Genomic DNA, 23,274 nt, shown 5'->3' with positions numbered 1-23,274 from the left:
TATCTGGTCTGACCATATTCCAGACTTACTGGCACCTTTTGTGAACTTAATCATTTCTTTACATTTTAATTTCTTTTAGTGGGAAATGGTATTTTTAACATCACAATCTAGGCACTGGAATTACTTATTACCATTCGATTGATAATGATTTCTAGGTATATAAATGGTTTTGAATTCCTCTTGGAACCAAGAGTTATGAAAAACAGTTCTAAAATGTCCAGTTAATAAGATCTTTTCATTTTCTATTTCTACTACTCATTTCTAATCTTTTTGCACTGTGATTAGAGAATATGGTCTGTGCTCTTTTTAGTTTAGGAAATTTACTGAGGTTTTCTTTGTGGCCAATTTCACAGACAATGTTTATAAGTGTTCACAGGCACTGGAAAAGGTATATTCACTTTTTCAGGATAGGGGACTATGCTACTGAAATCTAGATCTTTCCCTGTTTTCTATTTGACCTGTCATGAAGTAAAAGATGAGAGTTAAAGTCTCCTACAAGTCATGTATTCCTGTTGATTCCACCTCCTATCTCCTAAGTTTTGTCTTATGCATGACAGTCATGTTCTTTGTGGTGTGTGTGTGTGTGTGTGTGTGTGTGTGTGTGTGTGTGTAAATAAAAGCTTCAGTGTAAACAGCTCTTTACTTATGGTGCTATTCTTTTTCTTATTTAACACCTTTTTAATTGAACCCAAACTTGTCTGACATTAGAACTGCAACCCCTTCTTTCTGTTTGCATTTCTTTGACATACCTTTGCCCATCTTTTTTTTTTTTTTCTGAGATGTTTTCAAATCAATTTGTTTTAGGTATGTCTCCTGTTTAAAATCATTTTAAGTGTTGCTTCAAGATCTAACCTAAAAGAACTTTTTTTAAAAAATTTCTTTTTGTTTTTGAGAGACAAAAGAACTTTTAATATAAAAGTTTAGTCCATTTACATTTACCATATATATAACAGTTTGGTACTTCCTTTTAAAACAGCCACCACTTAAAGTTCACTTAGGGGTTGGGCTCATATGGATTTTGGAAGTAACTTTTAAGTTTTTTTTTTTTCCCTTCCTAAGAATTACTGAAAAAGAATCAATCACCCATATGGTACATGGAAGGGAATAATGCTTAGATGTGTAATATTCAATAATGGCCCTTGTATCAGCTTTAGATTTTCCCTTTCCTGGTAGGTAAGCATTAATGCCCGTGATCTTAACATCTGCCAGGAATCCATCTAGTAACCCTGAACCATCACGCAGGTACACTACATAATTCCCATAAATATTATAAAGACACTCAGCCTAATTCCAATTTGAATATTCACCAATTAAGTCAAAAGCATAAAAGGTACACCATGATAGTAGGTGCGTGAAAAATACCTCATACCTTGCTCCAAGGCGTTTTGCTAAGAATATCAACGAATCTTTTTCTGCTCCTGCACACTGGCTGAATGAAATAACACAATCCTCTAAAGGAGTCATTCCTGCCATTACTGAGACTGGCACAAAGAGAGGATTTGACTTCGGATCAATTAAAGTCTGATAGTCTATGCAAGTTACCTTTTAAAAACAAGAGAAACAATAACAGCAACCTGAAATGAGCAACCAGTGGTTAATACTGGGTTAGTTACAGCAGTAATTTTAGTTTAGATGAAAAGCACTTTTACTTTAATATAACCTTGTGTATGCTCATTCTCAATATATTCCAAATTATAATTTAAAAAAATCAAATTATATAGGATATTAAGATCATTCAGGTTTATCATCAAAATTAGGAAATATTGCTTTAAATTTAATGTCTTCCGAAGTATTAGTTTATAAATTTTTTAAATTCTTGTAAACTTAAAAAAAATTGGTGAAGTTACCAGTGTTCAGCCAGTAACAAGCAACAATACAAAAGTGCCTGTCATGCTTTGGTTGTGAGAAAACAGGGAAGACTGAACCAGTACAAGATGACCTGGAATAACTTTCTTAGAAGGAAAGCTGCTCTTGTGGCCCCAAGGAAACAATAAGCTCTACTGTACCAGGACCAGGACCAAGAAGCTTGCACATTTTCAGATCTTAGAATTTCTTTTGCTAAAAGCAAAATCTAAACTGTTCAAACATAAATACCAATATACCTAAACTGCACTGCACTGCCTAGGAAATACACATGAACACTTCCGGCATCTGACATCCTTCGCATCTGACATCCTTCCACACTACATTTCAACTACTCCAGGGTTTTCTTACCAGCCACGTATTTGTAACGACTTCTCCTACAGTTGCTTCTACTTCACACCCCAGCAGAGGAACCACAGCATAATCAGCAACAATTCTGCTCTGAAGGGAGACAATTTTTCCAGCATTTTCTCTTATGACGTTTGCAATATTAGATTCATTTTCACTACTAAAACCCACAACAAGGAAACTCTTTTGGCTAAATAAACCTTCCTCAGTAATTGTAGAAGTGTCAGGATGGCAATGAGTGACAGAAGACTGGTTTTCTTCTTGCAGGGAAATATGAGTAGAGTCATTAAAGGGCTCAACTTCAGACTTGGCAGCTTCAACTGAAAGAGACAAAGAAATGTATTCTACCAGATATAAAGGTAACAGGGAGCCTGAGAATTGTGACCACACTTCAAAAATTAAGGCTCGGTAAGTACACAATGAAGAAAAGATATGAACCCATCCTCTTGGTTACCAAGAGTATTGTCACTATTTCCACCTTCGGAATGATAACAGCAATCATGTTACTGTTCTAAATGTTCCTACTATACTAGAAACTCCCAATTAGTTGAAAATTTTGAAGCTCCAGTAACTGGGCCTATCTCAGTTCCAAAACTTGTTTTAATAATTCACAACAGAATTGAGAAAATATCATTAAGGAAAAAACAGAAGTAAACTCCTAAAATTTCCATATTAAAATTGCAGCTACTTAGCTACTATATGGATTTAAGAGAACTGATTAAGAACCCAAGCAAATGGTCTCAACTATTTCATTTTAGAGTCAAGTTTGCTTATAGATGGGTAGGAAAAAAAACAACAGGTGTATAAAAACATAAATGTCAGAAACTAAAATATGTAATACCTAATACACAATAAACATTGTCAAATCAAGGCGAAAAGTTTAAAAGGGCAAAACTCGGTAAGGTTTTTAGAAACCCTAGTGGTGCTATGTACAGGGATTGGCAAACTACAGGTTAGGGGTCAAACTGGGCTCACAGCCTGTGAGTTAAAAATGGTTTTTAGGGGCACCTGGGTGGCTCAGGCGGTTAAGCATCTGACTTCGGCTCAGGTAATGATCTCACGGTTCGCAGGTTCAAGCCCCGTGTCAGGCTCTGTGCCGACAGCTCAGAGCCTGGAAACTGCTTCAAATTCTGTGTCTCCCTCTCTCTCTGCCCTTTCCCTGCTCATGCTCTCTCTCTCTCTCTCAAAAATAAACATTAAAAAAAAAAAAAAGAATGGTTTTTGCATTTTTAAATGGTTGTAAAAACATAATCAAAACAAAATAAAATACATACAGAGACAGAATGTGACTGACAAAGCCTATAGTATTTACCATCCTGTCCTTTACAAGACAAGCTTGCCACTGCTTTATGGGATCTCAACAAGCCTGGAAGCTATTCACGGATTCTTCATTTATTCATGTACATGTAAAGCACATACATGTTATTAGTGCTCGTGACACTATGAGGTTGATAATACTAGTATATCTATAGCCTTTCTTCAAGAGGAATCTCAGGATTAAAGAAGTTAAGTAATTTGCCTAAAGTCATACAGTTAATTGCAGAAATGATATATAAATCAAAGGCTGTCTGACTTCAGAACCCATAACACTGTTACAGTGCCACCTTCTCATTTCTATCCTCATCTCCAACATTAACACTGTAATTTTTAAACTATTGCCATATAAAATAAAACTTAATAAAATTTTCCTACTTCATACAAGTATTTAATTACTCTTATTCATACTCTGAAGAAGCACAGTTTTATCTAGAACATTTACTGATCAATACATCAGGAGACTCTTTGAACTTCAGATTCATTATATAAAGAAAAAGGGTTAATAGTGTATTTATAATTTTAGAGATAGATGAGGATGAATAAGCTTAGAAGGAAACAAAGGTGATATGATACACAAAGGCAATATGAAAATAGAAAATATCCTGGAAAGTAATGTTTAAAATAGCTATTCTTTTTACTTTTTTAATTTAAATTCTAGTTAGTTAATATATAGCATAGTATTCATTTCAGGAATAGAATTTAGTGCTTCATCACTTACATATAACACCTAGTGCTCATCTGAACAAGTGCCCTCCTTAATGCCTGTCAACCATTTAGCCCATCCCTCCACACACCTCCCTCCATCAACTCTCAGTTTGTTCTATTTAGAGTCTCTTACAGTTTGCCTCCCTGTTTTAAAATAGCTATTCTTAATATAAAAAGACTTTTTTTTTGCATTTATAATTATTTTATAATCACATCTAGAAGGGAAAAGAAACAACGTTGTTTGATATCTATATCCTGCTGGTGAAATGGAAGATGGAAACCATGTGGAATTTTATTTTATTATTTTTAATTTACATCCAAGTTAGTTAGCATATAGAGCAACAATGATTTCAGGAGTACATTCCTTAAAGCCCCTCAGCCATTTAGCCCATCCCCCCTCCCACAACCCCTCCAGTAACCCTCTGTTTGTTCTCCATATTTAAGAGTTTCTTATGTTTTGTCCCCCTCCCTGTGTTTATGTTATTTTGCTTTCCTTCCCTTGTGTTCATCTGTTCTGTGTCTTAAAGTCCTCACAGGAGTGAAGTCATATGGTATTTGTCTTTCTCTGACTAATTTCGCTTAGCATAATACCCTCTAGTTCCATCCACGTAGTTGCACCATGTGGAATTTTAAACTAATACATAAAAACAAACTGGCAATACTAAGTTCTTATAAGCTGCAAGTAAAACCCTCAAGTTTTGAAGAGACTCAGAATAAATTAGCATGTTCTACAGCGGTCCTTTCCATTTATTGGAACAGAATCCTTCTTTCCATCAGATCTTGTTTAGGAGCCCAATAAACACATCTTGATAAACCTAATACTGAGTAAGCACTCTCAAAAATAATTTTGCTTTAAGAACTATAAAGAACTTGATTACATTCTAAGGAGCTTGGGGATTCTGTCAGGTTCACTATAATTAAACCCTTCCAAAGTAGGTAGACCACTAACTGCCAGAGAAAGGAAGATTTGAGAAACTAATCACTTGATTCCACCACGTACCCTTGGCTGAAGGATAATGCATAAAACTGCTGAGTCAGTTTGTGGCTTTTTTATGCCAAAACATCCCAGAAAATTGAGGATCTCCTGACATAACGTACTACTAAAGCATAAGCAAATAGTCTGACAAAAACCAATTTTTCAATATACCATTAACAGAAATAGTGTGGGGGAAAAAAAAACTGGACTGGTAACGAGGAAAGAAATTAAATGAGTAATTAAAAAACTCCCAACAAACAAAAGCCCAAGATGAGATAGCTTCACAGGTGAGTTCTACTAAATATTTAAAGAAGAGAGAATACCTATTCTTCTTAAACTACGCCAAAAAATAGAAAAGGAAGGACAACTTCGGAATTCATTCTATGAGCCAGCATTATCCTGATACCAAAACCACCTAAAGACACCACTTAAAAAAAAAAACAAAAAAAAAAAAAACCATAAGCCAAATAACCCTGATAAGTATTGATGCAAAATCTTCAATAAAATATCAGCAAACCAAATTCAACAATACATTCAAAAAATCTTTCACCATAATCAAGTGGGATTTATTCCTGGCATGCAAGGATGGTTCAATATTTGCAAATCAACCAACATATCACATCAACAAGAGAAAGGATGAAAACCATATGATCATTTCAATAGACACAGAAAAATTCGACAAAGTACAACCACCAATGATGGAAAAAACTCTCAACAAAGTACGTCTAGAGGGAACATACCTCAACATAATAAAGGCCATATATGAACAACACTCAGCTAACGTCATCCTTAGTGGGGAAAAACTAAGAACTTTCCCCCAAAGGTCAGGAACAAGACAAGGGTGTCAACTCTCATCACTTTCATTCAACACAGTACTGGAAGTCCTAGTCACAGCAATCAGATGATAAAAAGGAATAAAAGGCATCCAAATCAGTAAAGAAGTAGTAAAACTTTTACTGTCTGCCAATGACACGATACTATATATAGAAAACCTGAAAGAATCCACCAAAAAATACTAGAACCGAGAAACAGATTCAGTAAAGTTGCAGGACACAAAATCAGCATACAGAAATCTGTTGCATTTCTATACACCAGTAACAAAGCAGCACAAAGAGAAATTAAGAAAACAGTACTATTTAATAAGATATCTAGGAAGAAGTAATAATAATAGAGGAATAAATCTAACCAAAAAGGTGCAAGACCTGTACTCCAAAAACTATAAAACACTCATTAAAGAAACTGAAGACAACACAAAGAAATGGAAAGACATTCCACCCTGATGGACTAAAAGAACATTGTTAAAATGTCTATACTACCCAAAGCAATCTACACATTTAATGCAATTCCCATCAAAATACCAACAGCATTTTTCACACAACTAGAACAAACAACTCTAAACCACAAAAGACCCCAAAAAGCCAACACAATCCTGAAAAAGAAAAGCAAAAGCTGGAGGTATCACAATTCTAGTCTTCAAGTTATATTACAAAGCTATAGTCATCAAGACAGTATGGCACTGGCATAAAAACAGACACACAGGTCAGTGGAACAGAATAGAAAATCCAGAAATAAACCCATGATTACGTGGTTAATTAATCTTTGACAAAGCAGGAAGTAATATCCAATGGGAAAAAGACAGTCTCTTCAACAAATGGTGTGGGAAAACTTGACGGCAATGTGCAAGAGAATGAAATTGGACCACTTTCTTACATCATACACAAAAATGGATTAAAGACCTAAATGTGAGACCTGAAACGATAAAATTCCTAGAAAAGAACACAGACGGTAACCTCTTTGACACTGGCCATAGCAACTTCTTTCTAGATAGGTCTCCTGAGGCAAGAGAAACAAAAGCAAAAATAAACTATTGGAATATTACATCAAAATAAAAAGCTTCTGCAGAGAAGAAAACAATCAACAAAACTAAAAGGCAGCCTACAAAATGGGAGGATATTTGCAAATACCTTTCCAGTAAAGAGTTAGTATCCAAAATATATAAAGAACTTCTACAACTCAACACCCAAAAAGCAAGAAATCCAATTAAAAAATGGGCAGACGATATGAACAGTCATTTCTTTAAAGAAAGCATCCAGATGGCCAAAAGACACATGAAGAGATGCTCACTATCACTCATCATCAGGGAAATGCAAATCAAAACTGCAATGTGCTATCACCTCACATGTCAGAAAGGCTAAAATCAAAAACACTAGAAACAAATGTCAGTGAGGATGTGGAGAAAAGGGAACCCTCATGCACTGTTGGTGGGAATGCAAACTGGTGGAGCCATTGTAGAAAACAGTAGGGAGTTTCCTCAAAAAGTTAAAAATAGAACTACCCTATGACCAGCAATCGCACTAGGTATTTACCCAAAGGATATAAGAGCACTAATTCAAAGGGATACCAGAGCCCCTATGTTGATAGCAGCATTATTTACCACAGACAAGATATGGAAGCAGCCCAAGTGTCCAGTGAATGATGAATGGATAAAGAAGATGTAGCGTGTTCATGTGTGTGCATGTGCGTGCACATGCACATGCACGCGCACACACACACACACACGCACACAATGGAGTATTATCCAGCTATCAAAAAGAAGGAAATCTTGCCACTTGCAATGACATGGATGAAGCTACAGAATATAATGCTAAGCAAAATAAGTCACTGGCAAATACCATATAATTTCACTCATATGTGGAATTTAAGAAAGAAAACAAACAGACAAAAAGAAAAAAAATAAGAGACAGGGGCGCCTGGGTGGCTCAGTCGGTTAAGGCTCCAACTCTTGATTTGGTTCAGGTCATGATCTGTGAGTTTGAGCCCTGGGTCAGGCTCTGCGCTAGTGGTGCAGAGCCTGCTTGGGATTCTCTCCCTCTTCCTCTCTCTGCCCCTCCCCTCCCTGTTCGTGCTCTCTCTCTCAAAATAAATAAACTTAAAAAAAAATAAGACAAATCAAGAAACAGATTCTTAATTATAGAGAACTGGTGTTTACGAGAGGGGTGGTGAATCAGCAGGATGGGTTAAACAGGTGACTGGGATTAAGGAGTGCACCAGGTGATATACGGACTTGTCCAATCACTATACTGCATACGTGAAACTAGTATAACACTGTATGTTAACTCACTGGAATTAAAGCTAAAAAAGAAAAAGATAAAATGCTGCAAATTCCCTTCTAGAAATATGATAGGCTAGACATGCAAAACCCTCTCATTAAAAGCACTTGAAAATATAGAATAAAATATTAAAGGCATCCGTACAAATGCAGAGCTGAATTTGCAAGAAAGCAAGAAATCAAGGACTGAAAATGAAGTAGTATCATGAATCCAGAGCACTGAGTGGTTACTAAAACTAATGGTTACCCTGAATCTATTTTTCCAGAAACTTAGATTCTCAGAATTCAGGAACATCACGTGGAGGGAAACAACTTAAGCCTTTGGTCTCACACAAATTAGAGGTGGGGTGGAGTACACAATGAGTAAACAAACCCAGAAACCCTAAAGGGAAATGTCTAGTTACAATGCAGACCAAAATCAATCAAACAACAACAAAAAATCTACCCTGCAAAGGAGATGACAAATACACTTGATTTTGGCTTTGGGTCAAGGGGGAAAAAGATCTCTCCTGAGAATTTGTTATCATAGGCTGGGTCCTCAAAGTAGGTGAAGAGTACAAATTCACACTAGCCTGGTGGTCCAAAAAACATCCAGCCAGTAAACTGAGATGTGTCCTGAGTTGGAAAACCCTTAGACTTCTGGCAGATTTAAATATGAACCCTTTCTAGAGGAACAAACCCTCACCTTCAAGCTTCTTAGAATTTCCAGAGGCCTAATGAGTTTATAATATCACAAAGACATGAAGAAACTAGGCAGCATGAACAATACAGAGAACTACTTCTCCCCTCCATTCATAATACTGCAGTATGTTTAATGTGTTTCAAGAAATAATTAATAAGACATGAATACAGAATAAGATTATTAACAGAACTTCTAGGAACTGAAAAAAATAATTATTGAAATAAAAAATTTAATGGATGGGTTAAACACATTAGGCAATAGCTAAACAGAAACAGTGATGTGAAAGGAAATCCTGAATAAATTACACATAATAAATCACAGAAAGACAAAAAGATGAAATCAGAAGGGCAGGTTAAGTGATCCATACACAGAGTAATGGCAGTTAGAAAATATAGAGTGGTGAAGAAGCAATATTCAAAGTGATAATAGATGAAAAATGTTTTACAATGAAGTAAAAAGACAAAACCCCCCCACTAATCCTTAATTTAGAAAGCACAATGAATTGCAAGTAGGACAAGTACATGGTAAAACTCTAGGATACAAGAAATAAAAGGAGATATTAAAAAAGGCCAGAAAAAAAGAAAAAGACTTCCTACAAAAGAATAACAATTAGACTGAATGACTTCTTATCCACCAGCCACAGAAAGAGGACAATGAAATAACATCTCCCAAGAGCTCAAAGTAACTGTCTAGGACTGTATTCAGAGAAGAACTATTTTTTAAGGCAAAGGCAAAATAAAGACATTAACAGAAACTGAAGGAATTTCTAAAGGATATATTTTATAGGAGGAAAGAAAATGATTCCAGAGGAGAGGTCTCAGATGCCAACAAGGAATGGGAAGCAAAGAAATCGCTAAATATGTTGATAAATCAAAACAAATATGGGCCACATGAAACAATAAGTATCTAATTGTGAGATTAAAAAAGACAATGAAAATACTAGCCCAAATCACATAAATTGAGTGTACTAGTGAGTGTGTGTAGAGGGGTGTGATTAGCAAGATGTTGAAGATAGTGTTATAAAGTTTTGTACTTAAGATGAAGATCAGGGGCGCCTGGGTGGCTCAGTCAGTTAAGCGTCCAACTTCAGCTCAGGTCATGATCTCACGGTTCGTGAGTTGGAGCCCCGCGTTGGGCTGTGTGCTGACAGCTTGGAGCCTGGAGCCTGGAGCCTGGAGCCTGGAGCCTGGAGCCTGGAGCCTGGAGCCTGCTTCTGACTCTGTGTCTCCCTCTCTCCGCCCCTCCCCTGCTCCTGCTCTGTCTCTCTCTCTCTCTCCCAAAAATAAATAAAAACATTAAAAAAAAAAAAGATGAAGATCAAAATTCTGATTAACTTTAGATTTCAAGTTATGATGCACCTTTAAGTTCCAAGGGTAATCACTGAAAATAAAAACAGATCTAACTTCTACATTAGAAGAAGGAAGACAGAGAGTTGGGAGACTGAGGTAAGAGGGGGCAAGCTCAAGCTACCCAAAAGGCAAAAATTTTAAACAAAGAAGCATAGAAAAATGAGACAAACAAAAAGCACAAAATAAGATGGCATAAAATAATAAAAATAGATCACAAGTAACAATAAAAGAAAACTGACCAAATTTGCAGTTAAGAAAACAAGTCAGTCACACTAAATGAATACTCACACGAGGCACAGATAGTTGTATTAATATCAGATAAAACAGATTTTAAGGAAAAAAATTAGGAAAATGAGAATCATCATGTAATAAAACATCAAGATATATTAAAAAATTAAATCTGACAGAACTACATGGAGAAACTGTCAAAGCCACCATTATGGTGGTGGAGTTTAACATCTCTATTTCATTAATTCAGATAGAGCAGACAAAACATGGTATCATATGCATGTATAGAAACCTCCACGCAATCACAGAGGCATGGTTAAGAACAATCTCAGCCGTACTGTTTGTACTGGCAAAAAAAAGACACAATATAAATGTCTATAGGTGGGAAAATGGATACAATGTGGTGTATTCACAACCAGTTACTTGGATTAGATAAATCTCTCTCATGGTTGGAGGAGAATAGCAAAAAAGTACTTACCATATGTCATTTATATAAGTTAAAATACACACAAATTAAAGAGTATATACATTGCAAACAGATATATACACATGTAAACTATAAGGAAAATGGGGAGACTTACAGGAGGCTTTTGGTATAGTGGAATATTCTATTTTTTTTTATACCTAGGAAGTAGCATATGGTTACGCATCACATTATTCTTCATATCTTTCTCAATGTACTAAATATTTCACAGTAACTTTTTACATTTTTTTTTTTTTGCATTTATTTATTTTTGAGAGACAAAGAGTACAGTGGGGGAGGGGCAGAGAGAGAGGGAGACACAGAATCCGAAGCAGGCTCCAGGCTCTGAGCTGTCAGCACAGAGCCCGGCATGGGGCTCAAACTCACAAACTGTGAGATCATGACCTGAGCTGAAGTCGGACACTCAACCGACTGAGCCACCCAGGCGCCCCTCACAGTAACTTTTTCTTAAAAAAGAAGAAATGCTGCTCACAACTCTTCACTGGCAGTTTTCCTTCCCATTCTGAGAAGATTACATACAGAGGTCACAGTTCACAGTGCAGCACTGTATGCATTAAAGATCACAATAACCAAGTAAGAGGTAATTAATTACAAGGTTAAAATAAAAATTCATGCTGTTACAAACTCACACAAAGTGATGCTGGTATATAAAACAGATCAAAGTGGAGATAGTTGAAGAGAGGAGGAGGTCAGAGGGTTCAGCACCCCTTGGCCTTGCCTGCTTACAAAAAGTAACAAACATAAAACATTAAGAAAAAGGTTTAACTTAAAATCTAGAAAACCTGGTAGAAATCACATATGTATGCATTCCTCTTCTAAATTTATGACTGTAAATACTAATCAACTATTTCTTACCCGCTGTTGTGTTATTATTTACATACTGAGAGAGGAGATCTTCATCAGCTTGCTCATGTTTTCCATCAGGAGTAGAGTCCTTCTTGGAGGAGCTGTTGTTCTTTTTTAAAGGGGCTGTTTGACTTTCAGGTTTATCCGAAACTGGAATTTCCACTGGTTGGTAGTTAGCATGGATATATGGCTCTTCAGGAAGTATATAACCTTTACTAAAACACTCTAGCAACCATTTTGCTCCCACTACATGAGGCCTACAAAAATAGTACATAATTATATATTAGTTCAAACTATAAAGACCATCATCCCACTTGCCATGCTGTTTCCAAAACCACATGGATATGCAATTTTAAGAAAAATCATTACAGAGTAGAAAATTCTTTGATATAAAAACTGACAAAACCTGTGAGCCGATTTATCCCAAAACTGCTTCAATTCATCATCATAATCTCCCACAATAACATGAGTTACATCTTCATTGAGCTGATTAAAACGAACTCCACCTCCACTGTTAATAAGTCTTCTCAGTTTATCTAGCTTTCTGCCACTAAAACCGCAAAGATATATCTGCAAAGAAAGAAAATATCTACTTTAGATTAATGCATTGAAGATGGCTTATTTCTCTCAACAGAAAAAGAATTATTAAAAAAATATATATCTAAATCCATTGTGTATAAATAAGACAACTCGTGTACATTTAAAATACATTAAGAATGGAATGTATTCTGAAACTTGGATTTTTTTTTAACAATTCTGAAATTTTTACTATTCTTCACAGTTCTATAGCATCATCATCCTTCACAGTAGACACCTGATATGTATTTTAAGGCTTTAATAAAATAGAAGCTAGAATTCAATTATCTTCTGAATATTAGTGCACAGCAATGTCTAAAATGCCGGTAGCTTCTTAAATATTGAATATCTTACTATTTGTAAATTTTAGATTATAGAAATAAACTGGAGTTTATATGTCTGAGTTCAGGAAACCTGGGTTTAAATTTTGGCTCAGCTGTCAATAATTAATTACATGACCACGGTAAGTTACTCAGGCTCTTTAAATCAATTTTCTTACCCGTAAATTAAGATACCTTTTACACAGAGTTGATTACACAAGATAATTTAAGTCAAGCTGAGGATCGTGCTTTGACAATAATACATATGCAAAAATTTATTTTTAACTATCAGTATGTATGTATTGAAACCAATTTAATAAATATAAAAATCGTTTTCATCTCTATTTTACATGTGTCTTTAAAAAAAATTTCTTAAATGACAAATCTATTCCTAACTGCATTTATATCCCAAATTAAATAACCTCCATTAGAATATATTTGAACAAAAATGAGGAATCATGATTTCTGTCACATAAGTTTCCTATAAGAATAATTAAAAGTCATATCCAGAATTGGCAGGGTCTAGGATAAAAAAGAGTATACAAGATACTCTCTGTTCTGCTAATACGTTGGTAAGTTTTTATTAGTTTTTTTTTTTTAATTTTTTTTTTTTTAACGTTTACTTATTTTTGAGACAGAGAGAGACACAGCATGAACGGGGGAGGGGCAGAGAGAGAGGGAGACACAGAATCGGAAGCAAGCTCCAGGCTCTGAGCCATCAGCCCAGAGCCCGACGCGGGGCTCGAACTCGCGGACCGCGAGATCGTGACCTGAGCTGAAGTCGGACGCTTAACTGACTGAGCCACCCAGGCGCCCCTAGTTTTTTAATGTTTATTCATTTTTGAGAGACAGAGACAGACCATGAGAGGGGGAGGGCAGAAGGAGAGAGGGAGACAGAGAATCCAAAGCAGACTCTAGGCTCTGAGCTGTCAGCACAGAGCCCGACATGGGGCTCGAACTCACAAGCTGTGCGATCATGACCTGAGCTGAAGTTGGACGCTTAACCAACTGAGCCACCCAGGAGCCCCATAAATTGGTAAGTTTTATAAGTTTAGAAGGATAAGGTAATCTGCCCAATTTCCTCTCTTAACAATAAAACAGGGTTACATCTTTGCTATTGAGAATTAATGTATAGCCTATTCATTCTACAAGTAGAAAAATTATATATATGCATTTTCTAAAGTTTATTTATTTTTAGAGTGCACATGTGAGTGGGGAAGGGGCAGAAAGAGAGAAGGAGAAAGACAAAACCATGCTGACAGCATGGAGCCTGAGGCAGGGCTGGATCCCATGAACTGTGAGATCATAACCTGAGCCCAAATAAAGAGGTTGACACTTAACCGACTGAGCCACCCAAGCACCCCTACATAGAAATATATTAAATAAGTATTCAGCTCTAGGAGATAAATAGCATAGGATGTTTTCATCAAGGCACTTATAAAACAATTATTCATACATTAAAAAATTAAGTAGCCCAAGGGACACTAAACAAAGCAGTGGGTCTAATGGAATATAGGACCCTGGAATAAAGCCTAGGAATATAGGCTTTGGAGTAGATGTCTGTCTACTTAATGTCTGTGTGATTCTGAACAAGAATTTTAATCTGCTAAGCCTCAGTCTCAGGGTAATACTCATTTTAGATTTGTGGGAATTAAATGAGATTATATATAACATATTAACAACATGCACAGTCTAACATGTTAGAAACACTTATTAAGTGACAGTTATAAATAAAAATCCATTAAGTGGTTCAAAAACTGGTCTCAAAACAGAGTAGAAAGATTACTGGTAAGGATGGTTCAGAATTGAAAATAATAATAACTTTGAAAGCTACAAATGAAGGCACATCCCAGGCAGAGGGACCCTGACAGCTAAAGGACAGGTATGGCCTAATGTTTGCCTCTGCTTAGCTAGGGTGAAGGTTTACGTAGACAAAGAGCAAGCCCAACTCTGAGGTGTCTTCAAAGTTAGGCTAGGTAGCACTGATGTATATTATCACTGCATGTATTACATGATAAAGACATACCCGACAACCATCTAGTAAATCTTCAGGTGCTTGAAATGCACTGACATCCAGATTTTCTAGATTTTCAAGTGTAGGCTCCACTTTGCTATTAAGAACTGAATTATATATCGATTCATTTATGCAACTTGCATTGATGTTGGAAATATGGCTGACATCCGAAAGAGTACGACCTACATATCAAACAAAGAAATTTATGGAGATAAAAATGTGATTACCTACTTCCCTATAGATTAACTTTTCTTATACACAAAGGGCTGTGAACAATTTTCAAAGTAAGAATCAAATGTTTTTACTGAAGTCTTGGTGGCCAAGTGAGAAGGGAAAATGAAACTAACTTTCACATCTTTTTCAAATAAAAATAAATTTAATATATTTTAATAGTGGCTTGCTTCCATTAAAAATCTGAAGTTGCTGGCTGTAGGGTCCAGGAAAGAAGAAAGCATAACATCTGATAAATTGCCAACATGGCACCTATAAGATAGAAATGATTTTAAATTTTACATGAATACAGATGGTCTATAACAACTGCAGTAAACTAATAAAAATGTATTACTATTTGAACATCAGTCAAGTTCTGAAAAATCTTTTAAGTCTTTATTAGTATTCTTGATTTCTTTAATCATCTTTTGCATTCAATCAGAAAAATAAAGAAAATACATTCATTATAAAAAGAAATACCAGGAGTTCTGGACTAATTTTCATACAATTTAGTTATTATACAACTATGCCTGGGAGCATACCAAGAAAGAATGACATTCCTTACTATATCTAACTGATTCTATTTACAAATCAATTCTTACATAGAAAACTGTTAAAAATGACTGTTTACTTTAATCCCACTGAGACTTACTATCAACTGTGTTGATCTGGCCAGTAGGAGTTGAAGTATCAGGTACAGTCTTTGTTTCCGGTCGAGGCTCTGTCTTGTATATGGATTCATCCTGACAAAAACCTTTGTCAACACTGTCAAAAAACCACTGTGTGGTCACACAGTGTACATTCCATTTCTTGGCACATTCATATTTTTGACCTATTATGTTTATTAAGAAACAGAAAGAGAAATGTAACCATTAAAATCTATCTCTGTAGAAATATTCATAGTATTACAGGTTATGAGGAAAAACTCACCTGAAACAAAATTAAAGTTACCACTTCTTACTTTCAAACAGTATGCTATACAGTATATTAAAAAATAATATTTTAAGTTATTACTCAACTATATTTTCCATGTGTTGTGTAAATACACATGCCATATAAGGGGGTTTAATCTCTTAAAATTGAGTAATTTATGGGGTGCCTGGGTGGCTCAGTCAGTTGAGAGTCTGACTCCAGATTTAGGCTCAGGTCATAATCTCAGTTTGTGGGTTTGAGCCCCATGCTGGGTTCTGTGCTAACAGCACAGAGCCTGCTTGGGATTCTCTCCCTCTCCCACTCCACTGCTCATGCTCTCTCTTGCTCTCTCTCTCAAAATAACATTTAAAAAAAAATAAAATAAAACTGAGGAATAAATGTGGGGTAACTGAAATGGTAATGCATTTTCTTCTTTTAACTGCCTCATGTGCTGCAAGGTATATCTGCAGGTTACAACTTGTAGTTCATCTAATAAAGCTGATTTGTTCAATTAAAAACTAAGCCAAGCCTTTTGTCATTAGAAAGAAATGTAATTTAGCTACATTAGCCTTTTTTTATTCATCCAAATTTCTTGTCCTGTAAGTTTTTTTAATGATCTGAATAAACCTGGATAGTCATGTAATTTTTCTACAGATTGTGAACCAAACTCTCTTTGTAAGATTTCAGGGGAAAAAAATATACCAGATTTGTAACATATCAGAAGGAAAAGCTATTCTGTAAACATCTTCAAATGTTAAATACTAGGGAAAATTCTGTACTTTTTTGCATATAGTTTTACCTTTCGGTTCTTGCACAATGAGGTGTGTACATTCATTCATTTTCAGTTGTCCCATGTATTGACCTCCATGCTTAACTGTGAGTTGCTGAATTGCCTTTCTTTCTGAGCCACACAAGCCAGTCACACAGATTGTGCAACCAAGAAAAATAGGACACTTGAAGTCTTCCATGTTTATATCAGTATATCTGGCTATTTTTCTGGGGAAAGTAAGTAACAAGGAAAAAATAAACATTTTAATATACTAGTTTAAAATTTACCAGAATAATAATGACAACAGAAATCATTAAGGCTTTCCTCATTTTTTTAGGATTTTAATCATTTTTAAGGGAAACTGACAAACACGCAAAATTACACTAATTGCTCATCTAGCTCAACACTATGTCACTAACGAAAAGTAATACTTCAGATAGAGTTTCTCAAATAAAACTGTTCTGAGGGAAAATATATTTCATTAACTCTTTAAATCCATGCCAAAGTGGTGTGTTTTCCAAAATTTTAGGTCTGAAATACCTACAAACTCAAAACGATCTTGGTTGCCTACCAGAAAAGGAGACTTTTTTTCCTTCCCTTATACCATATGGATAATATGCAAGGATTTTTAGTTGAATACCAACAAAAATATCATTACCATTTTGTTTCCATGCAAGACAGACATGCTGGGAATGCAGGTTCCGATGCGGAGACATGTTTAGGATGTGTTGGACAGTGCTGAGAGGAAGACTGGAAAAATGCCTATTCCTAAGGTCTATGAAGGCAAGCATGTATCCTGCTTTGCTCACTATGTATATCTAACGCCTAGCTCAGGCCACGTACGTAAAGTGAGCTTGATTAACATTTGCTGAAGGACCACAACTTAGTCAATGGCTTACATATGTTTACATTCAACTTTACACAGACCGACATCTTTGGGAGGGAATACAATTGCCAAAATGGTAATTCACTCTCCATCTTAATATACGGGCAGAGTAGTGGAAGGGTAATGCAACTTAAGAGTGACAATTGCTACAGTGATCATCTCAACTATTTTACAAGCATTTACTGCTGCTAACAACTTTATCATCAAAGCATTTCTTACCTTGAAGCTAGTATTAAATCAATAGCCTATTCTACCTATTAACTAATACCTTGACAATAAGAGCCTGCAGATTCTGCTCTCTTGTTTTCACTGAAGGGTAAGAACCCCATTTTTTGTCCCTGAATAACAAATCCCGAAAGAACAACATAAAACCTCCCCTATAAAAACCCACAATAGGCCAAAATGATCGCATGTATCATTTTTTTAAATCTAGAACACATCTAAATGTCTTTCTTACTTCTCTTGTGACTTCTCCCAAAGTGTTTCAATCCAAGAAGGAAGCAAAATAGGTTTCTTTAGGTTTGCAGCAACTAAATATTTTTTGCTGCCAACTTCTCCTGCAATAAGGTGAGTTACTGATATATTAAGATCTCTGTATACGCGTCCACCCATCATTTGTACATATTTATGAACTTCTTCCTGTAAACCCAAAAGAAAATATGTTAATATTAAAGCAAACAGTATCTCTGCCATTTTTAATACAAAGACTCATAAATATCTTTTGTTGTTGTTAGCTTTAAGGCACAAATGTTTCTCACCACTATAAAGTTAAATAATCAAATTACTTTTTGTATAAAGATAAATATGAAATATAAATTCAAAAATAATTACCTTCACACATTATTTTCCTATATTTGTTTCTTTCAACTCCATGAGTTTATTTCTTTTAAATATAAATTTTATACATTACATATAAAAATACATATTTTTATCTCTTAGAAAGCATTATCAAAGCATTTCTTACCTTGGAGCTAATGCTAAACCCATAGCCCGTTCTACCTGTCAACATTTTTTTAGAAGATCGACCATCTACAGTGGAAAAAATATGACTGAAACTCTAACTCATCAACTGCAGAAAGGAAAAAGGGAGTTTTCTTTCAAGTAGTCAGTTTTCAATTAAACAGATGCTACTGTATTCGTTAAAATAGAAAAGACTGTACACTGTTGTATACTGACTTTGTGTAAGCCATGAACACCAACTACAAAGTCTTTCAAAGTGTCTCCTACACAGTGGAAGATTAAGTGTGGATATATATATATATACTGGTCATGATTTTCCTCAACACTTACCCTTTTGTCTTTTTCCAGGCTTGTACAAGATACAGTTACATCAGACATAACCATATTAAAAACTGGATGTTCGGCTCTTGGGACACATCGCTGGTGGTGCACACAAAATATGACTACTTGAGGGCCAACAATTCTGCAGCCAAGCTATAAAAAGAGGGAGAAAGTTTAGTATGTAGGAAAAGACGTCCTGTATTATGAAATTACATTTTGTAATATTTACCAATTATTTACAGAAGGTGATGACCACTGCAGAAAAATCCCCAAATTGTTATAAGAAAAATTATTTAATTTCTTAGGGACACAACACACTAAATAAACACACATGCAAATCAAACAATGCAGTCTATCAAAAGAAATAAGCTTCAAGAGCCACATCAGTCAAAGTTGTCACCAAATTTTAATCTCTAAAACAAACACAGCCTTAATGATAGGGTGTATGAGTAACAGTCTTATGCTATAATAATTAGGAAATATCCATTATATACTTTTTAAATGAAGTACCCAGCCAACCAAGCAGTTTAAAATAATAAGAGCCTCACTGATCCCCTTCTAAAATACCTACACTGTCACACACACAAAAAATAATCCTAGGCAGTTTCTACATCTGCGTTTAAACACTTTGTCTTCAACTCAATGTCTTTCCAAGATGCACAAAGACTTCTCTATGGTATTACAGATTGCTAAAAAAGTGACCTTTCATTTTCATTGATAACTAAGTTAACAAAAGTGACAGTCTTGCTCAACATCAGCACATTCAAGCCAGAACTAAAAAGTCTGTGGGTGATTTAAATCATGACTGATTTAAAGATCTAAAAGGCAAATGATTACTGCTATCTTTTTGTTCAGCCATAGGAAAAGTGAATTTTTAATGCTATTGATTCTATCTGACAAGGAATGTTATTTCCAAAAGGAGGGTAAGACCAACAATGCTTTTGGCAAAGGTGGGCACAGACCTTCCATAAATTGTGCAGATACTGCATCTACCTACTCTTCTATGTTTTCTTCTCCTTCAAACAAGAATCACTTCTTTGTTATCTGCATGGAATTACAGCCAGTTTACTTTTATTTCAATGCTTCTCTCTTGTCCAGACACCAAAAAAGTAATGAGTCAGTAGACTCTGGAAATCAACAAAAAGAAATAAGATGGCTCATTGGTATATTGCAATACTCATCTCCAAAATGCTTCTTTCTTAGCATATAATGTTTCAGACCCTGCACAAGGTACAGATACTAAAATTCTGTGTGTAAGAGCACAAAGGAAAGACAGTAAGTAACCAAGAGTTACGTTGAGATCTCTTCCTATCTTTACTGAAAATTTTGCAATCAAACTGAGTTTAAGTACAGAACTCCATCACTAAAATGTTTCATTACTATAGAGTTCACTTAAACTAAATGAAGTTAAATCTTCTAAAATACAAAAGCCTATTGTAACATTATTAGCCTTTAAAAGTATTATTCTGGTCTCCTAAAACCAAAGGATTCCTCTATATTCATAATCTGCATAATATTTCATGGTCGATAAAGAATTTATATCCACTGAAGCAAAAACAAAACGAAAATCAGACTACGGAAGGAACACACTAAAAGTTGGCAAACCTTTTTGAGGTGATCAAAGACATTGCCACTAAATGGGTCACAGATATAAAGTGACCTATCATTCTCCTTCATGTTTAATGCCTCTTCTTCTGTAATAATCTGAAGATATTCTTCTGATTGGAACTCTTTTATTGACTGAAAGAAAAAATGAAAGAATGCACCTGAAATTTTTCTCCTGTATTTAAGTCCTATAAATTTTACCTTCAAAATCCATCTCCAATCCAATCTTTTTCCCTTTGAAAGCTACCATCATCTCTCCCCTCGACCTCTGCAGAAGTTTCCAAAGTGGTTCCTTCTCTCTTCCTTGCCCTAAATCTATTCACCAGATAGCAGCTAGTAATCTCTTTCACAATACAAATCAGGTGATGAGTCTGGGCCCCTGCCTATCTCCCCATTATTACCTTCTACCTCTCATCTCTCTTGCTTACTCTTCTCTAGCCTCCTGCTTTCTTGCTGAGCCTGGAACAAGCTAAGCATGACCTCATTAGAGGTCTTGCTCTTGTTCCCACTACCTGGAATATTCTTCTTCCAGGTCTTTACCTGACTTGACCCATCACTTCAATCAGATATGCTCAAATGAAAAAGTAAAAGTCTTTACAATGGCCCTCAAGGCCTTTTACATGACCTCTTTACTCTTACTCTCTAAAGCACCCCTTAATATTCTTCCCCCATCCCTTGTTCACTACACTTTAGCCACATTAATGTTGGACAGACACTCCCAAGTACTTTCTCAGGGGCCTGTGTATAGTTGTTCTCCCTGCCTGAAAGCTTCACCCCAGACATACATATGGTTAACTATCTCAACTCCTTCAACTGCACTCAATTATCATCTTCTCCATAAAGCCTTCACTGATCATACTCTACTTAAAATTGTAACTTCCCTCCTCCCCCAGCAAACATCCTCTAGAACCCCTTAACCTGTTTTACTCTTTTCTCTTCCCATAGCACTTAGCACCTTGTAACATATAGAGTTTACTCATTTATCCTAACTGATTTATGTCTAGTTCCTCCTGCTAAAATAGAATGTAAGCTCTGAGAGAGCATGGACCTTTGCCTGTTGTGATCACTGATGTATCCCAAGTACTAGAACAGTCCTTAACAGGTCATGACACTCAGTAATTATTTGCTGAATGAACTTGAGAGAAAAACCTGCTACAATAATGCTTCTTAAACTTTAATATACACAGTAATCACACTGAAGATCTTGTTAAAATGCAGGTGCTAACTGGGAAGTCTCAGTTGGGCCCAATGTTCTGCATTTCCAACTCTACTAATGCTACTGGGGTCTGTGAGTATCAAGGCTCTACAAAACCCCCTACATCTTCCCATATTACACTGTACACAATGAAACATACTTTTAACGCCAAAAAATTAAGTGTAACCAGTACACAACAGATTCATATTTCTTCAACACACAAAGGTCTACTCTGATTAGTACACATAGAAAGAAATGTAATTTCCAAGAATAGCAGGTGTGTTACTTTCAATAAAAATGTCATAATAGACTTATGCTCTCCAAAATACACAATGTTTACATCAACCCCAAAATATGTATCACATCTATATTAATATAGACTACAGTAAAACTTCAAAAATAACTAAGACATAAGAAGCCCAATAAATCAAAAACACTAAAAAGGAGGAAATGAATTCATAGCATCAAACAAGGCGTTTTCAAGCACCCTTACCTCAAGAGCTTTAAAAAAACATTCGGTATTGTCTGAAGACTTTAAAAACTTCACAAGAAACGGTTCTTTGTCATTTCTGGACATTTTTGAACTGTCAAAATAAGGGAGCCATTAACAAGGACAAAAACACATCCCGTATGAAGTTAAACGTTAAGAGCAGCTATTTTTCTGTGCCGACAACTCCCAAGGATAGAGATGCTGGCTTTGCCCAGGAATTCGTTTATTAGTTTCTAGGAAACGCTAGAATGTGGGTAAAGTCGAGAAAAAAAAGTGACAACAATCCATGCAAATCAGAAGACGACATTAATGTCCCTAAATTGACTACACTGAGGGCTTTTGTTATGGGGCTCTAAGACCCCTAAGCCCATGGGGCATTCAGTTGCGCTTAGCTTAAAGATACACAGAACGAAACTGTCCACGACCCTCGAGGTTTGTTCACTCCTCAGTAAACGGACTTCAATATATAAACGGAAAACCGGTTAGCAAGGTCATGCCCCTAGAGGGCCGAATGCTCTTGCTCGCCAGCTCCCAGAGAAAGGCCCGACTCTAGGTTCAACCGCAGTCACGTCCTCTCCGGCGTCAAAGCCTCACCCGCCGGTCCATGGGCCATTTACACGGACAGGGGAAACGAGGGCCCTAAGGCCAGGGGAAGTGTAGCGACCCCCCAATTAGGGTGAGGAAGGAGCTGGGTCCTCTCTCCGTGCCTCCCTCACCTCTGTGAAGCCTGGGGGTCTTCGGGCGGCGAGTTAGGGTGAGCGTGGCCCGCAAGACGGTGGCTGGGGTCGGGCGCCACCCCGGCGCACACCCGCCGCAGCCGGCGGCGCCCCCGACCCGAAGCAAACGTAAAACCCGGAAATTGCTGAGGCCGCGAACCGACTTTCGCGCCAACTGCGCGGAGGCGCCCGCCTCTTCCGGCGGAAGTGAGCCCATCCGCAGTTGCGGGAGGAGGGCGGAGATGTCAAAAGTCGCTGTGGCGGCGGGTTTAGTGCTATTGCAAGCTGGCTTAGGGGTTACGAGGGCTTTGGGTGGGGTGGGTGCGTGGGCAGGGGGAAGGGGCGCTAAGCTCCCCCTGGGAGTTGGCAAGCTGCTCACGGGAAGACCTGGCA

General features: G+C 36.4%; 1 protein-coding gene across 3 annotated transcripts in view; it reads right to left on the bottom strand.

The window, feature by feature from the left end:
• TOPBP1 (DNA topoisomerase II binding protein 1) overlaps nt 1–23,049 on the bottom strand; it is a 61,568-nt gene extending 38,519 nt beyond the window's left edge. The window contains exons 1-12 of one of the 3 annotated variants that reach the window (XM_049628805.1): nt 22,882–23,049; nt 22,169–22,259; nt 20,481–20,615; nt 18,885–19,028; nt 18,052–18,233; nt 16,739–16,935; nt 15,680–15,859; nt 14,830–14,999; nt 12,314–12,477; nt 11,917–12,164; nt 2,215–2,531; nt 1,370–1,542 (exon numbers count right to left, since the gene is read on the bottom strand). In XM_049628805.1, coding sequence (XP_049484762.1) covers nt 1,370–1,542; nt 2,215–2,531; nt 11,917–12,164; nt 12,314–12,477; nt 14,830–14,999; nt 15,680–15,859; nt 16,739–16,935; nt 18,052–18,233; nt 18,885–19,028; nt 20,481–20,615; nt 22,169–22,252 — 1,994 coding nt within the window. In that variant the 5' untranslated portion in view covers nt 22,253–22,259; nt 22,882–23,049. Of the gene's footprint in view, nt 1–1,369; nt 1,543–2,214; nt 2,532–11,916; nt 12,165–12,313; nt 12,478–14,829; nt 15,000–15,679; nt 15,860–16,738; nt 16,936–18,051; nt 18,234–18,884; nt 19,029–19,837; nt 20,003–20,480; nt 20,616–22,168; nt 22,260–22,881 lie in introns of those variants that run through there. The other 2 variants (XM_049628806.1, XM_049628807.1) reach the window with 2 other exon arrangements.
• Between the last annotated feature and the right edge of the window lie 225 nt (nt 23,050–23,274).

The sequence above is a fragment of the Panthera uncia genome, chromosome C2 (genome assembly GCF_023721935.1).
Source record: "Panthera uncia isolate 11264 chromosome C2, Puncia_PCG_1.0, whole genome shotgun sequence".
NCBI lineage: Eukaryota > Metazoa > Chordata > Mammalia > Carnivora > Felidae > Panthera > Panthera uncia.
The sequence above is the reverse complement of the archived record's forward strand: the minus strand, read 5'-3'. Positions and strand labels throughout refer to the sequence as shown.